Source organism: Akebia trifoliata, chromosome 4 (assembly GCF_017979445.1).
Source record: "Akebia trifoliata isolate Shusen 1 chromosome 4, ASM1797944v1, whole genome shotgun sequence".
Classification (NCBI taxonomy): domain Eukaryota; kingdom Viridiplantae; phylum Streptophyta; class Magnoliopsida; order Ranunculales; family Lardizabalaceae; genus Akebia; species Akebia trifoliata.
Genome location: NC_141378.1, coordinates 5,211,345 through 5,229,327, shown reverse-complemented (window position 1 = coordinate 5,229,327; position 17,983 = coordinate 5,211,345). Strand labels below are relative to the sequence as shown.

The 17,983-nt window shown below is 33.8% G+C and overlaps 2 protein-coding genes across 5 annotated transcripts; one reads left to right on the top strand and one right to left on the bottom strand.

The window, feature by feature from the left end:
• The first annotated feature begins 5,119 nt into the window (after positions 1 to 5,119).
• LOC147403221 (bet1-like SNARE 1-1) lies at positions 5,120 to 8,572 on the top strand. 3 transcript variants are annotated; one of them, XM_086438717.1, is made up of 6 exons: positions 5,120 to 5,258; positions 5,440 to 5,514; positions 7,318 to 7,453; positions 8,070 to 8,126; positions 8,213 to 8,272; positions 8,375 to 8,572. In XM_086438717.1, exons 2-6 carry the CDS (start codon positions 5,501 to 5,503, stop codon positions 8,462 to 8,464), a joined length of 357 nt encoding a protein of 118 aa, XP_086294843.1. In that variant the 5' UTR covers positions 5,120 to 5,258; positions 5,440 to 5,500; the 3' UTR covers positions 8,465 to 8,572. The 3 variants fall into 3 exon arrangements, with proteins under 3 accessions (XP_086294843.1, XP_086294844.1, XP_086294842.1); XM_086438718.1 differs by having other exon boundaries at positions 5,145 to 5,251; positions 8,213 to 8,249; XM_086438716.1 differs by having other exon boundaries at positions 5,157 to 5,251.
• A 1,270-nt stretch (positions 8,573 to 9,842) lies between these two features.
• Positions 9,843 to 17,650, bottom strand: LOC147403220 (Rhodanese/Cell cycle control phosphatase superfamily protein). 2 transcript variants are annotated; one of them, XM_086438715.1, is made up of 14 exons: positions 17,316 to 17,650; positions 17,173 to 17,275; positions 15,523 to 16,452; positions 14,704 to 14,804; positions 14,492 to 14,606; positions 14,137 to 14,214; positions 13,817 to 13,909; positions 13,629 to 13,712; positions 12,938 to 13,036; positions 12,397 to 12,459; positions 12,036 to 12,066; positions 11,511 to 11,557; positions 10,871 to 10,929; positions 9,843 to 10,264 (listed from the first exon to the last, which is right to left on the bottom strand). In XM_086438715.1, the coding sequence occupies exons 2-14, from the start codon at positions 17,218 to 17,220 to the stop codon at positions 10,030 to 10,032; spliced, it is 1,983 nt and encodes a 660-aa protein (XP_086294841.1). In that variant the 5' UTR covers positions 17,221 to 17,275; positions 17,316 to 17,650; the 3' UTR covers positions 9,843 to 10,029. The 2 variants fall into 2 exon arrangements, with proteins under 2 accessions (XP_086294841.1, XP_086294840.1); XM_086438714.1 differs by having other exon boundaries at positions 17,173 to 17,650.
• Between the last annotated feature and the right edge of the window lie 333 nt (positions 17,651 to 17,983).

The window sequence follows — 17,983 nt, the reverse complement described above, 5'->3', positions numbered from 1 at the left end:
TCATATACTAAGCAAAATACATAACCTCTAATAAGTTTTTTTTTCCTTCTAAATTAAACATCGTGTAATATGTATTGTAGACACCTCAATTTGAACGGCCTCACTCAAAAAAGGTTAAAAAAGATGTATTTTTTTATATATCAAAATGGGCCTAGGGGCCCAAAATCCTCAAAATAATGATTTTATTCCACATAAAAGCCTCAGGCCCCTTGTTTGGTCCATGTAAAAGATGATGGATCATCTCCCACTGCATTATCATATATCTTCAAACCTTCACTTCCTAATCATTTGATAACCTCAACTTTCTTCTCAATCCAACCCAATCTAATCAAATCCAATTCCAACCTAAACCTAAACCTTATCCTAAAGCAATCCCAACTCATCTCTTAATCTAACTTGACTCAAACCATAATCCAATCCTAAGACCATCACACAAAAAAGGCTCACCCTAAATCAAATCTCCACCCAATCCCAATGATCACTGTCAATCATCATAATGATCCAAGACTATCAAAATGTGACACATGTCACCACCACAACCCAACTCCCTAACCCATTTACCAACCCCATTACATTTCTCTAAAAAGTCAACTTACCCACACCTATGTCATAATCTACCCTATCACTTTCTCTAAACTCTCATCACCTCTTTTTCCTAATCAACTCACCTAACACATACCCCGCACATCTTTGGGATACATGTCACCATTCTCTCTACCCTCCCAAAAATATCAACAACTACCCTCTTACACCACTATTCTTCTAACCAATAACCCCTTCCCTCTAACTCACCTGACATTCAACTAAAATGGGTTGAAAGATCCAATCCATTTGGATCACAAGCCACCTATTTACACCCCCTTCCACCATCCTCAAATTACACATATCTTATTTATAAACCTCACACTATTCTACCCATTTGCATCACTTCACCATATTCTACCCCTAAAAATCACTTCCAAAATCTTATAAAATCCCCTACATTCTTACCAAATCTCCCCTAAGACTTGAATTCTCTATCAAGCCTCACACTCTCTCTCAACAATCTTTCAACTCTCAACCCTCAACTTTCTTTCAATTTACTCTCAACTCTCAACCCCCCTTCTCATAACATCTATACTCACAACTCTCAACTCTCAACCCCCCTTCTCATAACATCTACACTCACAACTCTTAACCATCAAAAGTCCTACACCTCCTTATACCAAGATTAAGTCAAGGAAGTACATCACTTGAAGGTTAAGAGGAAAACAAAGAGAAAGAAAAACAAGGTAGGAAGGACTAAAATAAAAAGAAAAAAAGTAATTTCCCCGTCTCTCTCCCCTCCAACATTCCCCTCTTTTACTTCACCCCTTCCACTTTTGTTTTATTTTTTATTCTTTTTTCTAGAACAACCCTAAGATGTAATGCAAACCCTCATCTACTTTCGATAGATTGGATTTCGGCTCGGTTAGAAGTTGAAATTTTCAAAAAAATATCTTTTAAAAATCTTTACACTAATGTACTCACCACAAAACATTTTTAAGACTAAGGCATTGAGTCCCTTTCTTATAAAAGTGGTCCATGAACCAAAGAGTCTACATTTTTCAAATGTATGGATTATAGAAGGGCCCCTTCCTCAATAAGGAAGCCCTTAATGATATAAATTAAAATTAAAGTCTTTCGCACTTGAGGGCACAAGCCGATTTTTCAATTTTTTATTACTTTCCAAAATCGACAAAATCCAAGATTACCATTTATGGTGGAGTGAGTAATGTACCTAGCACCTTCCATATTCCCTAACATGGACCCTTTCATCTATATCTTGGGTGGACTAATGTCTCTTATCTATACGAGAGTTACTAACAAACAAAATAAGTTTTTCAAAATCATTTTCCAGGTGTCCGTTCACACCCTTTTTCTAACAAACGAAGTCTCATGTTTACATGTATGATCATAATGGTACATTGATTCCAAAAGATTTTATAACTTACCAAATCATTTGCTATTAATCATCCAAATTTTTTTTTTTATCATTCGTTGAACGGAACATATAATCCTCAAGTAAGTTTCCTTCATTGTTTATACAATGCATATAATCATTGATTTTTTTGTTTGTCTGTTTGTATTGTTTCACACAATGAACCAATCATGTAACCTTCAATAAGTTTCAAGGTAACAAATATATTACATTTATTCAAAAGATTTTACAACTTGTTAAATCAAGGTCTATTAATAATCCATTTTCTTTTGCCCGTACCATGCATTGATCCAAATATGTAAACTTTAATACGTTTCCTTTTTCGCTTTTTTACCACACATCGTCCCAGGCACATAAACATTGAGTTTTCATTTCTTTTGTATCATGCAATGAATCGATCATGTAACCTTCAGTAAGTTTCCTTTTTAGGTATTTTTTACTGCACATGATCCAAAAGACAAATCACTTTGAAGGAATCTTAAGAAAATTTGCTGATGTGAATTGAGAAGATTGAGAGTGAAAAATCATTGAAATTGTTAGTTAGCTTAGTTGGTAAAATCTATAGGTGATAATATTGTGTACTTGGTTTCATTTCATGTCGTCACTGAATTACTAAACTCATTGAACATAGGCTTAGCCGATCGAAACACATTTTTTTTTCAAGTGCTAGCTAGCTAGCTTAGTTGGTGAAGTTTATGTTTAGTGATACCATCCACTAAAAATAGGCTTAACTATCACCATCGAATTACCGATCTCTTTAAAAATAGGCTTACTGATAGGGGAAAAAAAAGGCGCATTTCTCATGCTTTAACACTGAGAAGCATTTTTTTTGGTTTGAAATAATAATTTTGAACAAGATCAATGGGCTGAGGTACATAAATTTATCGTTTTATGAAAATAAAATTTCAAAGTATAGATATTAAGTGATCTATTTGATTTTAATTTATTTAATGGATTAAAATGTACTAAAATGAAAATGAACTAAAACAATTGATTTCCTTAGATTCAATAAGGAACACAAATAAGGTTTATATTAGACAATATAAAATATTTCTAAATGAAATTAAATATCAACGAAATCTAATCTTCACCAGGCTCCCGCTTCGTTCTTAGATCCTCATGTTTCTATCTGAGACTCCTCCACATTCTTTCATGAGAGAGGTTGTCATGCTTTCACTTGCAATCAAGTGATAATGAACTTACCTCCCGTATATGAAATGCCACAAACAACGATCGAATTTGCATCCATCAGTGGAAACACATCTTGAACCCAAAATAACAAGAAAATAACTAACATATCGAGAGAAAAGCTCAAAGGTAAATAAAATAATGCTTGATGATACAATCCATGGGTAGGGTTTATATAGAAAAGTTTTTTCATAATATTTCAAGGCAACAAATATGATTCATTAACACCAAAAGATTTTACAACTCATCAAATATTTTCTTATTAACATTGAACAAACATATAACAATTAATAAGTTTCCTTTTTTTTCCCCTCAAAATAATCATGTATTATACATAATCATTATAATACATTAATACAAAAAGTTTTACAAATTGTTAAATTATTTTCTATTGTTTGTCCGTATCGTACATTTAATTAAATATATAATTTTCAATAAATTTCTGTTTTTTTATATTTATTTATTTATTTATTTTATATTGACTTTTATACAACAAATATAATCATTATGTTATATTAATTCTAAAAGATTTTACAACTTATTAAATCTATTTTTTTGTATCATACACTGAACGAAGCATGTAACATTCATTAAGTTTCCTTTTCATACTTTTTAACTATACACAAATTAATTCCGATGGACTTCAAGAAGATCCGTGATGTGAATTTAGAAGATAAAGAGTGGAAATCTCAAATATTGTGTAGTACATAAAATTGAGCTTTAGAAATATCTTTCATCAATAAGGAAGCTAAGCACCATCGAATGTACATTCTTTTATGAAATTTACCTATTTTACGTAGTTTCCATAAAACAACGCATCCTTTTTCCTGGATTGATGCATATTATTGCCGATGTGCCGTAATAAATTTTCATCACTATCATCGATGTCGTCACAACCTTCGTACATGATGATTTTCAAATCTCCACAACCCGACCTAAATTTCTTAGGTTGAATCGTAACTAGAAGCTTGAGTGTTAGAAAGAAGAAAAATACTACAAAATATATATGATAAAAAAAATAAGAGCATTTTACATTAAAAAGACTGCGAGTTGAGGTGGGACACTACATGAAAATTGGAAAATTTGACAGGGCAAGGTCCACAAATTTTAGAAACAGAATTTCGAAGGTCAGGGTTGTTGAAATTTTTGATGTTCCCCAAATTCAACGGCGTAAAGCCATCAAATTTCTCCCATCCTCCATTAATTTGACTGTCCACAATGAAAATTTTGACGACTTGGTCTGTCACATTTTATGAAATTTGATGGCCTTGTCGGTCAAATACATGTTTTTTTCACCTCGTAGAAGTTTCAAGTGAAACAACAAATAGCTCCTTCACCAGGATCCAACTAACTTGTTCTTGATTAATAGAAGATTTTGGCTGATCAAATTTGTTTTTAGCAATTCGGAATATGGCAAAAATTTGATTAATTATTTGAAATTAATTATTGGAAGAACAAAATTCCCTACATCTTATTGATAATTATTGGAAGAACAAAATTTATTTGAAATTATATTGTCGATACGTATGGCATGAACCACATCAAGTCATATTTCTCTACAATAATGGAATTATAAAGATTACAATTGAAGTTCAAAAAAATTCATCTTACTTGAAAAGAAAAGAAAAGAAAAAAAACTATTGTTAACTTCCGCTTCTTTGTCGATCTATTGCTTTGATTTGTTTGCCTCCATCAAAGAGAACTCTAGTCTCATAGATTCTTTTTTTGATTTTTTACCACACATTGTCCAACGCAAAAATCAATTCTAAGGAATCTTAAGAAGATTTGTTGATGTGATTTGAGAAGATCGAAAATCATTAAAGATGTCAGGTAGCTTAGTTGGTAAAATTCATGAGTGATGATATTGTGGATTTGGTTTTATTTCCTATCCCCACCTCGAACCTCTTACATAATTATAAAGGAGGTAAGTAAACTTTATTAAAATGTTAAGGGGTGTAAATACAATTATTCCAAATTATAAGGAGTGAAATTATAATTTATTTACATCGGCTTATAATTTCCATTAGTGGAGGGCTGGAGGCAGAGCCGATGCTCCGATCTCATCGTTCATCCATCAGTTTCCCTCCTTCCCCAAGAACAGAGGTTACTAGTAAGCCTAATTTTTCTTCTTCTTTCTTAATAATACAACTGTTTACATTTTCGATCTAAAATATTCATTTTCTTTGATTTTTTTTTTCCTGGATTTTGGTATTTTATTTCGAAATCTCTCACTTTCGAGATCTCTCTCTCTGGTGTGTCGGTTCTGTTGTTAATTATATGGAAATTCTCAGAAGAAACACCAAAAGCCTGCATTTCCTACTCAGAACATAGAAGCTCCGAATATTGTAATCCATGAGTTCTAGAAGGTTCGTTTTGTTTTTTGTTTTTTTTCCCTCTCCCTCTCTTTCATTTTCTTTTATTATCACTAGTTGTAAATAGATGAGAGGTTTTGAAATTTGGGTAAACTTTTTTTTTTTTTTTTTCATTTTCTCAATGCTGGCAATTTGTTTTTGTTTTTGTTTTTGATCAAATGAGAGTGTAGCATTTATAAGCAATTTGGTGATCTAAATTCCAAATAGGATAAAAGTTGGGAGAAAGCAATGAGTGAATGTGGATTAGTTCAATGAAACTTGGTACTTGTTTGTAGAAACCCAAAAACTTATTTGAACAATAAATTCCTTTTTATTTTAACTTTTTTCATAGAAGTTGAGCCATCAAATAGGAATAAATGCATTATAGGATTTTTTATTTATTCTTGAAGAGTGTCATATTTGCTGTAATTGCTTCTCAAGGAAGAGAAGGTGACCATGGTACTTGTGTTAGGGAATGTCTTGCCAACACAATAGCCGCCTAGAAATAGGAGATATTAAGCACATGATTATGACTTGTCCTTTGCTGATTGAATTATTCGGGCTCTTTATAATACATGGTAACCAAGAGATTCAAATGGACGTTTAAGAATTTTGACATCAACCACCTAAGAATTCACGGATTGGTTAGACCGTGCTGAAGTCTTCTTTGAGTGGAAAATTATACTTGAACACCAAAAGTTTTAAAATTTTCCAACTCGATTAAGGGTTGGTCATGCTTTAATTTGGTGACTCTACACAAAAACTGTGAAGCTCAATCAAGGAAATGGAAAATTTCCTAGTGTGGAGCTTGAAGTATCACTATTTATTCAGCACAATTGGGGGACAAAAGAAAATCTTAAGAGTTTTGAACACTCCAACTCTAAATGAGCTCCCCAATATATGCGCAAAACCGTGAATGTACCCATGCACAATACGTGGTACATAGTTGGCATGTGAAGCAATGGGTCCCATCTAGGAGATCTACAAAAATCAATATGATCAGATAGTGTCAACAACTCCATTTCACTCTATTCTTTTCGAGGTGAAAGCTTAGTAAAAACCTAAAGAAAAAAATGTACAGATCAGATGGTTAAAATCTTCATAGGAATTACTTGCCTAGGAGATCTTTTAGGTGGGGCCAGTTCAGTGGTTGGTCTGGATCCACAATGCATGAGATGCGGCACATATTTGAGATGTTTTGCTTGGTTATGGACTTTTGGGTCTAAGTGGTCAGAATCATTTGCTTACTGGCCATCATAAGATGTTTCATTCATGTATACAAATCCCTTCACGTTCTAAAACTTCATGAGCCTTTGAAGCACCTCACTTCCTAAACACTCTGGTATAACTCTGACACTATTTGCTTCAAGCGTAAAACTTTTGCCAGTCTCCATAACTTCTGAAACCTGTTAAGATTGTGAAATGGTCTTGATAAGTTGTTAACAATGTTCAATACTTTGAAAGCACGATTAGTTTTTCTCCTTCACCGTTTTTTGATGATGTGCTTCTTAACACTTGAATTAATATAAGATATGGCTTTAGAAAAAACTGATGGAGGATTGGGATTTTTGTGCAGTCAATGCAAAAGAAAAAATTGTAATGAAAAGAAAAATTAAAGAAGCTTCCAATCAGGGAGGATGCCGAGGAGTCCTCTTTCTTTGCAGCCTTTGAATCGAAAGTCTAGGCCATTTTTTCGTAGAAATTATTATCCAGTTTCTTTTGTTGGATATTTTTCCTAATTAGACGAATGGAATCTTTCATCTTTTTATAGTTCTTAATCAAATTTCATCACTTACTGGGAGAACTCATTGTATGCAGGGAGTACCGTAATAGTAGGGCTGCTCTCATAGATGGAATTGAAGAGGGTGAAATCAGGGGCACCTCATACTCTCATGTAGATGACAATGATAGAGCTATTGATGGATTGCAAGATAGAGTCAATCTGTTGAAGAGAGTAGGTTTCATCTTTGTAGCAACTCTCTATTTTGCTAATTAACTATGTGCTTGTAACTTGTGTGGTGCCACATTTGCTTATAACGTCACAATCACATGGGTTTTCACTGGAGTCCTATGCTTGTAATTTCTATTTGAATTGTTTCTATATGTTACAGTCTTCTGCAAGAAACACAAATGTTTTGTTTGCAATTATTGCACAATTTGAAAGGAAATTAAATTGGTCTGGTCGTTAACTCTGATTTTCAAAACCCATTCTCTCGTCTCTTTATTTGATGGGTTTCTTCTAGTTATGACTATGTTAGAAAATTGCCCCCCCTCCCTCTTCTAAAAACACACACACACTCATATACTACTTTTAATGTAAATTTGTCTTGTACTGTTGTACACAACTAGATTGGAATTATCATGGTTAAGTTCAGTTGGTACCAGCAAATTTAAATGACTATGGAAGAGAATGTTTAATCCTTAATATTCAGATCTGCTGCATACATTATTTATATATCTTTTTTCTACATCTTAATGAAATCTCTGAAAGTTGTCTCTGTGCTTCGTGAATTTGAATTTTTTGTAAAAAAAATAGCAAATCTTGATTCATTTTTCACATATTTCAACAGTTGACAGGTGATATACATGAGGAGGTGGAAAGTCATAATCGCATACTCAGCCGAATGGTAAGTAAACCAAGACATTTTATCCCATTTTTTAATATCTTAACTTGAGAACAGTTATTTCCATGTGGATTCTAATCATAATTCAGGGTAATGATATGGATGCATCAAGGGGAATCCTTTCAGGTACTATGGATCGGTTCAAGATGGTCAGTAAACCATTTTACCTTTTCCCTTTCTTACATTTTTCTTCCAAACTATCATTGTTGCCACGATGCTGAATATAATGAAGTCGTTACTTACTACTATAGGTTTTCGAGACCAAATCAAGCCGGAGAATGTTTACACTTGTAGCAATCTTTGTGGTCATCTTCCTAGTAATATACTATCTGATGAAGTAATCTAAAGAATTTGACAAGATGTAACTGCTAGCAAGAACATTTCCATAATATATGAATCAACATGTGAATCCTCTATTATATATATGCCATTCGTCTTCACATTGTCTATGTCACACCCCAAATCTGAATAATTTGTCACTTTGATTGCTTGTATTACCTCAACAATGGCTTGGGTTAGATATTGTCAGGACATTTGTAGGGAGGGACCAATGAACGGCTGAGATGGGAAGAAAACTTCATAGCGATCAGTACAGATATGTTCCCACACCGTCGATTGGACACTAGAATTTCCCTTAATTGTACAGTAAACTTCTATCATTTATTATCATCTCCTGTTTTGACTTGGGTCGACATAATTGACCAGAGACATTTGTGAACATTATGAAAGAAAGAATAATGCTGCAGTGACCTCTAGATTGTACCTCATATCGCACATCCTGACCTAAGTGTATGGTTTCTACACAGTTCCACATCAGGATGTGCTATGAGGTCACTCCAGCAGGACTCTGTAAGAAATCCTTTTATATTATGTTGTTGGACTCTTGACTTCAAAGTTTGATGAAAATTTAGAGCATTTCATAGAAATCTAGCTCCTCTAGATATGGGGCAGGACGAGATACCAAATAAGAAAATGACTAGCATATCGAAAACGTTTTTGTACGAAATCTTAATAACACAATGCTTGGTGCGATAATACTTGGGTGTGGTTTATATATAGAAATTGTGTCATTAAATTTCAAGGAAACAAATATGGTATATTAATTTTAAAATATTTTAAAAAGTTCTATTATTATTGTTATTACACATGTAATCAAATGGTACATTAATTCCAAATGATTTACAACTTATCAAACATTTTTTCATTAATTTTTTTTTTGTGTGTGTTATACAATGAGCCAAACTTGTAATCTTCAATAGGATTCCTTTTATTATTTTAGTACAAATCGTACAAAATACCAATCAATTCTAAGGGATCTTAAGAAAGTCGTCGATATGAGTTGAGAATTCCAAGAGTGTAATCATGAACATACCTTAGATTAGAAAAGAAAATTGAGCTATAGAAATATCTTTAACCAATAAGGATCCGTTTGGGAATTCTAATAGAATTGCTTATACAAAAACAAAAAGCTATGTTTCTTGTAATGGGGAGAGTTCCTCCACTTTTACACATAAGGTCATTGAAAAGGAACTCATATGTTTACACAAACCCAATCATGTAAATGCAAAATCAAATGGTTGCAAGAAAAGACACATCGGAAGAATATATAATGTCCAAAATCTCTTGGGGACTTGAGCATCTTTTACAACTTTGGATTTCCAAAAATGCCTTTATTTAATTTTTGTACAAAAAGATGAGGGCATTTTGCTACTTGTAGAATGGTGTTTTTGTAAATCTCACTATATTTTGGTCCTCGGACAATAAATGTTTTTCCAAGAATATTTATAATTATAAATCACCAAATGAAGAACAAGAACTAAAATCCACAATTACATTAAACTTTCCTAGGTTCTTGCACAAAAAATGCAAGTCTTCATTGGTAGAATTTCAAGAGAAAATTCAATCGCTATGCTTCAGAAAGATCTACATTGTCACTGACAGAACCCAATGACTCACGAGATGGGTCTGGGGTTTCCTCGGCATCCGATGGTTGGGATTCATGCTTTGCAGCTGCCTGTAGGACCCGGTTTTGAACAGCTGATGATGAAGGTGATGTCGCCAATCCAATCTTATTTGGTTCTAATTTCCCCGCAGCCCATGAAAATGCCTGAGCTCCAAGCTTAACAGGAGCTAGCAACAACCTTAAAGAGGAATATGCTCACAACAATCACCATTAATTGAAATCTCATCACCAACATGTAAATTTTGACTTTTGAGTACTCAACACAAATATGGGAAGGCAAACTTTCACATGATATATATTTGTTGAAGATATGGCATGGTTCTTGTGCACATGTGTGCGTGGGTGAAAGAAATTAAAGTTGCATGTAATATTTTTAATATATTGTGAGTTTAGTTCCACGTTTTTAATATGTTAACGGTTTGACCAGGTCAACGAAAGTCCAGGGGATAGACCTCATCTTGCATTTCGTAGGGAGGTCTCACTAAATTACACTAAAATTATTTGACTCAATTGCCCGAAGACCATGCCGTACCAAAATTGTTGAAAATGGACTTTCAACCTATAATTATTTATGTCAACTTCTTCACCACCTAAAACCGTGTAGCAAATTGATGGACTAAATAAAATATATTGGTTGGGAATGAATGGTAAAGAAGATGCATCAATTAAATTCAGATATACTGCAAATCAAAGGGTAAAAGAGGAAAGGAATCAGAAACAAGTAAAATATCAAATATTTCTTTAGTTATCAAATCTAGATATGGATTTCAAAATAGAAATGTACCTCACATCTTGCTTAAAATCCTCAGAATCCTCATATGAAGCAACCCGTCGATAAATACTCTGGTGATGGGGTACAAAAATCAAAGAAACGTCGAGGAGAAAAATATGAGGTTACAAACAATAAAAATTACAGATAGATTTTTTTGCTACAATCCTCTAGTTTACCATTGCATGTGATCTGATATTTGCAAACATAAAATCCAGAAAGAGAGACAAAGACGTCGTAACTTTCTTTTAAGTGGATCAAGTAGAAATCAAATAGACATGTTTGGAAGCCATCTATAGATAAAATCGAATAGTTGATTTTGTTTTTTCGTGATTAAAATGATTTCATTACACAGAAGATTAGAAGGGGAGGCAAGATGATCAACCAAAGAGCCTCATTGTTGATTATTTGATTAATCATAGAAGATTTATGGTAGCTTTGTGTTCCATGTGTAGGATCAATGAAATATATGTTAATCTTTTGCTTTGATGTGATACCGTGATCTAAAAAGAGTTCTTTGGGTGCTGTTCAATCAAATATTAGATTTGTTAAATTCTTCCAAGGTCAATTGGGACCTCATTATAATGGGTTCATTTAGTTTCTTTCTTTTAATAAAGATCGAAATAATCTAGTAAGATAATGATAAATGAAGTACCTGTCCAAGGCCAACAAGTGCAATAAGTTGCAGTGTCTTCTCCCACTCTGCAACCAAATAATATAATTGTTGTTGGTAGAAGGATAACCTAGCTATACTATCTTAAATGCTTTAGGAGAAATAAAACATAGAATTTTGAAAAACAAGAGATAAGGATTGCTGATGGAAAAAAAAGAGTAATTGATCTTTTAAAAACAACCCTAGTTAAAGCATAATGCCTCTATTTTTCAAAATACTGGTAAAGCTCGAACATCATCATTATTATTATTTTTTTAATAATTTGCAAAAATTACGGTCAATATGAACTTTAAATTGGCCTAATAAAAGAACATTATTCTTTAAAAAACAGAACAGATCCTAGGTATTACTGTTCTTGAATGTTATTGTAAACCATGGTTTAAACATCATAACACAATTCATAAGTCAGCTAAGTTAGAATATACATATATAAAACATTATTTCGGTACCCATGTTATTTTTTTTTTAAATTTAAAATAAAAGACTTTTAAAAGGTTAATACAGCACCTGAAAATGCATAGATGGCCACAATAAAGCCCTGTCCAAAAGAACCCAAAAAAGAAATGAGTAGAAGATGCAATTGGTGTGCTTTTCTCACAACAGAATACTTTTACTGCAATATAAAAATAGATCAAGAAATTTCCTTTTGTAGACCTAATGAATGGCTTCCAACTCTGCTGCATGTTTTCCACATGTATGGAACAAGAAGGAAAGATGGTCGTTTACCTAGGACCATACATTTTGACCTAAGTCTTCGCCTATCACAGTTAGGACTAGAGCCAACGAACCTTACAAATAACAATATCAGTAGAACTAAACAATGTTGATGCCATTGCTTATAGTACCATAGAAACAATAGAGGTCTTACCACACCATACCCAACGACCTTTAAAGGAGTTGGCTTGATATTCTCAAGAATTGCCTCCGCGTCCTGCACATCATCCCAATTAAATGTATTAGTTTATAATCTAGATCGTGGACCTGGCACCTGGCATTCATAGAAATTATGCACCACTAATAGTCCAAGAAATTGAAATTCTAAAATTTGGATGCAGACACATTTATCAGTGTCAGACACAGATACATGCATTAAACTTTATGTCTAGATGGTGGACAAGCTGTTTTGTGGCCCATAACAAGAAAATAATACAAGCCAGACCATGCCAAGAGTCCAATACACCAGCTTTTTCTCAAAATAGTTAAACTACTTCAGTGAAGTGGCCCAAGTGTTTGCTCCTTTTTGTTCTTGAATGGTCAATTCTTTTTTATTTTTCTTTGGTATTTTTTATTTTCTTGTAGAATTAATGCTCTTGGAAGCACAATAAGCATCCAAACAGGTAAAATCTTGGATGATGACTCATCAATTACTGGTCTTGATTATGCACAAATCCACTACCCTTTATAATTACCTCATTCAGTATAGTAAGAGTAGTCTCAGGTTTGAGCTCTTTAACACGCAGTCCATTCTTCACCCAACACTGAAATCCACCTTGAACCAAGTATGGTTTCTGTTATATAAAGACAAAGCAAAGCATTTACCATATCAGAATGTGTTCCCAAATCCAAAAGACCAACAATTAAGTTAGCCATTGGATGTAAAACTTTATCATAAGCTGTGTCAAGGACACTGATAAATTTTTGGAATCTGAAAGAGGCATGTGGCGTCAGACAAGGTGGCTTTGAGAAGCTAAGAATTCCAAGATGTTTGAGTATATGTATCATAATAAAGTATTTTATCTATATTTAAATTATGTTTATAACGAAAAATAAGGAAAGTGGTACTTAAAACTAAAATGTAAAGGAAAACACTTTCACACACCATAACATAATTAAAAGTAGATTTCTAAAAAACCACAGTAATGTTTGACAACTTAATAAATTATTGTGTAGTGGATGGGTTATGCCAACCCTTTATTTAGAAGTTACTTTTTATAGAAAATCATTACAATAAAGGGTCAGACTAGTAAGTTTTAGGACGTGTGTCGGTGTGTGTGTGTCCTGATAATAGAGTTCTCATTGATGTTGATTTTTTCTTTTTATTTGCTTCCCATTTGGCATATTTAAGACACAACAGAGCTTAATGGGTTACATAATACTTGCCTGAACCCCAAGCTTCCTCAATGATCTTGCAATGCCTTTGGAGCGAGTGCCATTATCATCCAGAATTATGACCGTGGACCTGTCCTATAGGTGGGAGAAAAACATGACCCTGAGACATCACTTATAAAGCCAAATCCAGACATCGATGATCTATACAATAAACCAAATAAAAATATAACTATACATACTTGAAAAACTTTCAAGTTCCGAATGACAATTGCAATTAAGGCATCCTCAAGGTCTCTCCCACCCTTCATTAACTTTCTTTCAGAATCATCAATCTGGGGATTTCACAAAGAATTGGTAACAAAACCAAGTAGATAAATAAACAACTAAAAAACTCATATAAGGAAGCAATATCTTTGCTTTCTTTTTGTACAAATCAAAACTTGTTGAGGAAGGAGAAGATACCAATCAAAATCATCCCTTCCAATCAAAAGAGAAGGCATTAAAAAAAAAAAAAAACAATGAACTACTGCATGTAAAACTAAAATGAGCGGCAACCAACCTTGGGTAGAGTAACGCTTGTGTATTTATATCGAGCCCTTTGCCGAAGATCAGGAACACCATCTCTCTCCCTTAGATCCTTTGTAAAGATTAATAGAAAAAAAAAAAAAAAATTTGAACGTTGAACCACAAATAAATCTACAAACGTCTACCAGAGAAAAATATATTTTTATGGTTGGAGACTCTCATTCTTTGTAAATGCAAAATGAACCATAATGGTATTAGCGGATTTAAATAGAAGAGGGAAAATTTTGAAGATCTTAAAATAATAGTCAATAAGAAACATTTAGATAAGAATTTTATTACAAAAAGCATTCTAATAAAGAAAAAGGCTAGTGAAATTTACAGTCGCTTGCCTCAGACCGGACATCAACAAGGACAACATTCTCTTCATTTTTCAGTAGCTCCAAAGTTGATTCGGGAGACAAATCTCCAGAGTAACCACCATATGTCAATACCCAATAAGAAACCCTGCAAGAAACTGATAAACAATATATTTCCAGGAAAAAAATAAAGTTGACTTGTTTGCCGAGGAAAAAGGGGGCGGGATTAAGAAGAGAAGCAATACCCTATAGTGGCAGAAGTGCCGAGGAAAAAGATGAATGGGACAATAGGGTCACTGGGGTCCAAGCCAAGATTTGTCTCCAACACCTCAATAACAATATAAACCTGCTTTCAAGCATAAACAAGCAATGAGTCCAGTCCATGGGCATATCGCAACAATAATATGTAAGGTCTTTATGGTACAAGTGGGGATTGATGGCCCTCGTTAAGAAGGACATCGACCACAAATAAAGATCCAACCAGATAATGTGAATCATCCGGTAAGTGGATTTTTTGTGGACCTCTTTTCCCAATCATTTAACATGATTAAACCACTCAATCCGACTGATATTTGTTCCAAGAGTTCTCTTAATTGGGGCCCCAAATTGGATTGTATGGATCAATTGAATTGTATTAATAGTACACTAGTATCCTGTTACTCTCCAAAATATTATTAAAGTATTATTCATAGGAATACCCTGAAGTAAAACGGAATCATATTACACATCTTAATGGAAAAAAATTACAGAATAATATGAAAAAATAACTTTTTTTTCCGCTTATTGAGGGTATCCCCACCCTTCGGATGAGACTAATCCCATGGTCACATGCACCACCCCCTCGGAAAGTCCTACATGCAACTGGTTGAGTCGAGGATCAACCGGACCTTGGAGGCTGGGCCCAAAGAATTCAATGCTTCGAGGTGTTTTGAACACTTGACCTACCCTTCCTGAGGAGCTTATCAAGGCTGGGCTTGCCACTCGGTCAACCCAGTCGGGTTGCATGAAAAAATAACTAAAATATGTAAATGTTGGTGGAAACAACTTCATTTTGATAGAAATACCTGTTTAAAAGCAGCGGAGATAGGCCTTAGAATTTCAGTAGCTTTGTCTTCAGTTGTATTTAGCACTTCCCTGATCTCTGTAGGAAGCAATTCCTTTGCGGACCCATAATAGTAAACAACAAAGCTGGTACCACTCGCAAAATAATCCTCCAACGTGATTATAACCCGTCTCAAAACATCGATACCAACAATACCCACCTTACCCATAGCTTCCTTTAAGTCACTTGAAAAGCCTGTCAATCCATTACCAGCTACTTCACCTGACCGATCGACAGTAAACTTCACATTATTTAAAGCATTATCAATTGCGTCGGTGATGCTCTTACTACTGTTTGTTAGTGATGAAGAAATTGCATTTAATGTGTCATTCACAACATTGTTCCCCTTATCGATCGAAGCATCTATGGATTCACTAATCCCAGATAAAATATCCTCAACACTTGTCTTCAGCTTGGTTATTGCATCATCAGGCACATCTAGAGAATCCGAAACCAAAGTTGGACTCCCCAAAACAATATCCACAGTATCATCAACAGTCAATATGGTTTCAGGAGTTGTACTTTGAGTCAAGATGCTATCTCCTGGGACCGATATACTTGAACTTTCTACATAATTCAGGTCTCCCTTTCCTATTGGGTTTGGTCCATTAATTTTTTCCATTGAATCCCTCCATTTTTCTGAAAATGGAAGTACAATGTTATCAAATTCATTTGGATGGGGAGAGATTTTAGAGAACTCCATTGAGTCTGATATTTCGGGCCTTTCAATGACATGAGAATGAAGAAACTTTGTAGCTTGTGTTTTGAAGGGAACTTCTCGAGGATGAGTTCCATTTGGTATGCCCAAAACAACCCTGTCTTCCACATCACCTCTGATGTTTATAGCATTCCCTAGGGGAGAAAGTGGTCTCAGCCCATTATGGAAAGAAATCTGCAAATGAACCAAAGTATCAAAATACATGTATAAGTTGTTCATCAATACACATCTCTCTCACATTTAAAGAATTTAACATATATGAATAATTAAACAAAAGAGAAACCATCAATAAATATATAGAAGTCATTCAGTAGCTCTCTAACAAATTGGATGAATTATAAGTTATTTGATAAGACTAAAGACTAAAGACTACAAGTGATACCAAATGGAACTTACATGTAATAGGAACGTAGGAGAATCAAAATGAGTCACTTGTCATGGTAACATATATCGATCACGATGTATACTATATCTAATATTTACATAGGAAACATAACTTTTAAAAGGTACAATATGATACATAGGAAATAATTTATTGTTGTAATCGTCTAACACCAACTAATATTATGGAATCATCGATACACACTACAATGACAGTACATAACATCATGTTAATTGAAGAGAATTAAGGTGATTTAAAATTACAAATACCTTCAATAGGCTTGTTTATAAATTAAATTATAGAGCAAAGTAAATTTTGAAATTTAAAATGTGAAACTTGGGTTTAACAAATCTCACACACATGCCACAATGACAGTACTTAGTACCATGTGAATTAAAGAGAATCTGGGTGATTTAAAGCTTCAATTTCCTTCAAATAGGTTTATAAATTAATATAGAGAAAAAGAAAATTGGAAATTTATAATTTTGTATCTTGGGTTTAACAAACCTCACCAGAGATTGAGAAGAACAAGCTGGAGTAGCAGAGCAGAGAGGCAACATTGTCTAATCAGCTAAAGAACATCTCAGTCTCAAAATTTAATCAAAACCCACAAAGCAAAACAGTCGAATTCGATCGAAACTGTGCTAGAACAAAGATACCCAACAAAAATCAAGCCATTGTGGGCAAATTTCAGGCAATTTCTGACATGGGTTTTCGAAATTCAATCTCTTGTGACTGGAAATTTGTCATTTTGAGCCAAAATTTTGTGGATTTCGCCTTTAATATGGAAATCTGAGATATGGGTGTTGTTCTTTGTTGAAAGATTATTATCCAATAGAATCGCAAAAAGACGACATGACAGAGACAGAGGAGCGGATATGATGTGGAGAATAATCGAAATCGTGTGGAGTGTTGAAGCCGTTAGACAGTTGGAGAAATCTCTCTTTGGCTACTCTTCACCTCTCGTTTTTTTCGAAAAATCTGGTTTTATTTATTTTTTCGGAGATTTAAGTCCACCAATTGCGAATTAATGAACATTGAATTTTCTAAGATCAAACGAGGTTTGATGCACAGCATCAGACATACGGCTGAGATGGGAAAAAAATATAAAATCTGCTTTGTTTGGGCATTACTCGGGAACATTCTCCCATCTCAGCCGTTCGTTTGATGGACAGCGTCAAACGTTGTCTGAGGTTAGTGTGTGGCTTGAATTTTTAGTGTATTACTAATTGAGAAACATTTTTCCTTAACTTACTTGGTAAGGATTTTAAGCCTTACTAACCTTCGTTTTGCTCAAATGGATTATCATATTAGCAATCCAAT

What these genes read in the sequence shown, in the direction of transcription:
- LOC147403221 (XM_086438717.1), top strand. An exon ending in GAGTCAATCTGTTGAAGAGA is followed by an intron (nt 7,454 to 8,069) that starts GTAGGTTTCATC and finishes ATATTTCAACAG; the next exon opens with TTGACAGGTGATATACATGA. An exon ending in ATCGCATACTCAGCCGAATG is followed by an intron (nt 8,127 to 8,212) that starts GTAAGTAAACCA and finishes ATCATAATTCAG; the next exon opens with GGTAATGATATGGATGCATC.
- LOC147403220 (XM_086438714.1), bottom strand. Translation starts at nt 17,220, where the DNA reads ATGTTGCCTCTCTGCTCTGCTACTCCAGCTTGTTCTTCTCAATCTCTG. An exon ending in CTTGTTCTTCTCAATCTCTG is followed by an intron (nt 16,453 to 17,172) that starts GTGAGGTTTGTT and finishes GTTCATTTGCAG; the next exon opens with ATTTCTTTCCATAATGGGCT. An exon ending in CTCTTACTATACTGAATGAG is followed by an intron (nt 12,460 to 12,937) that starts GTAATTATAAAG and finishes GATGATGTGCAG; the next exon opens with GACGCGGAGGCAATTCTTGA.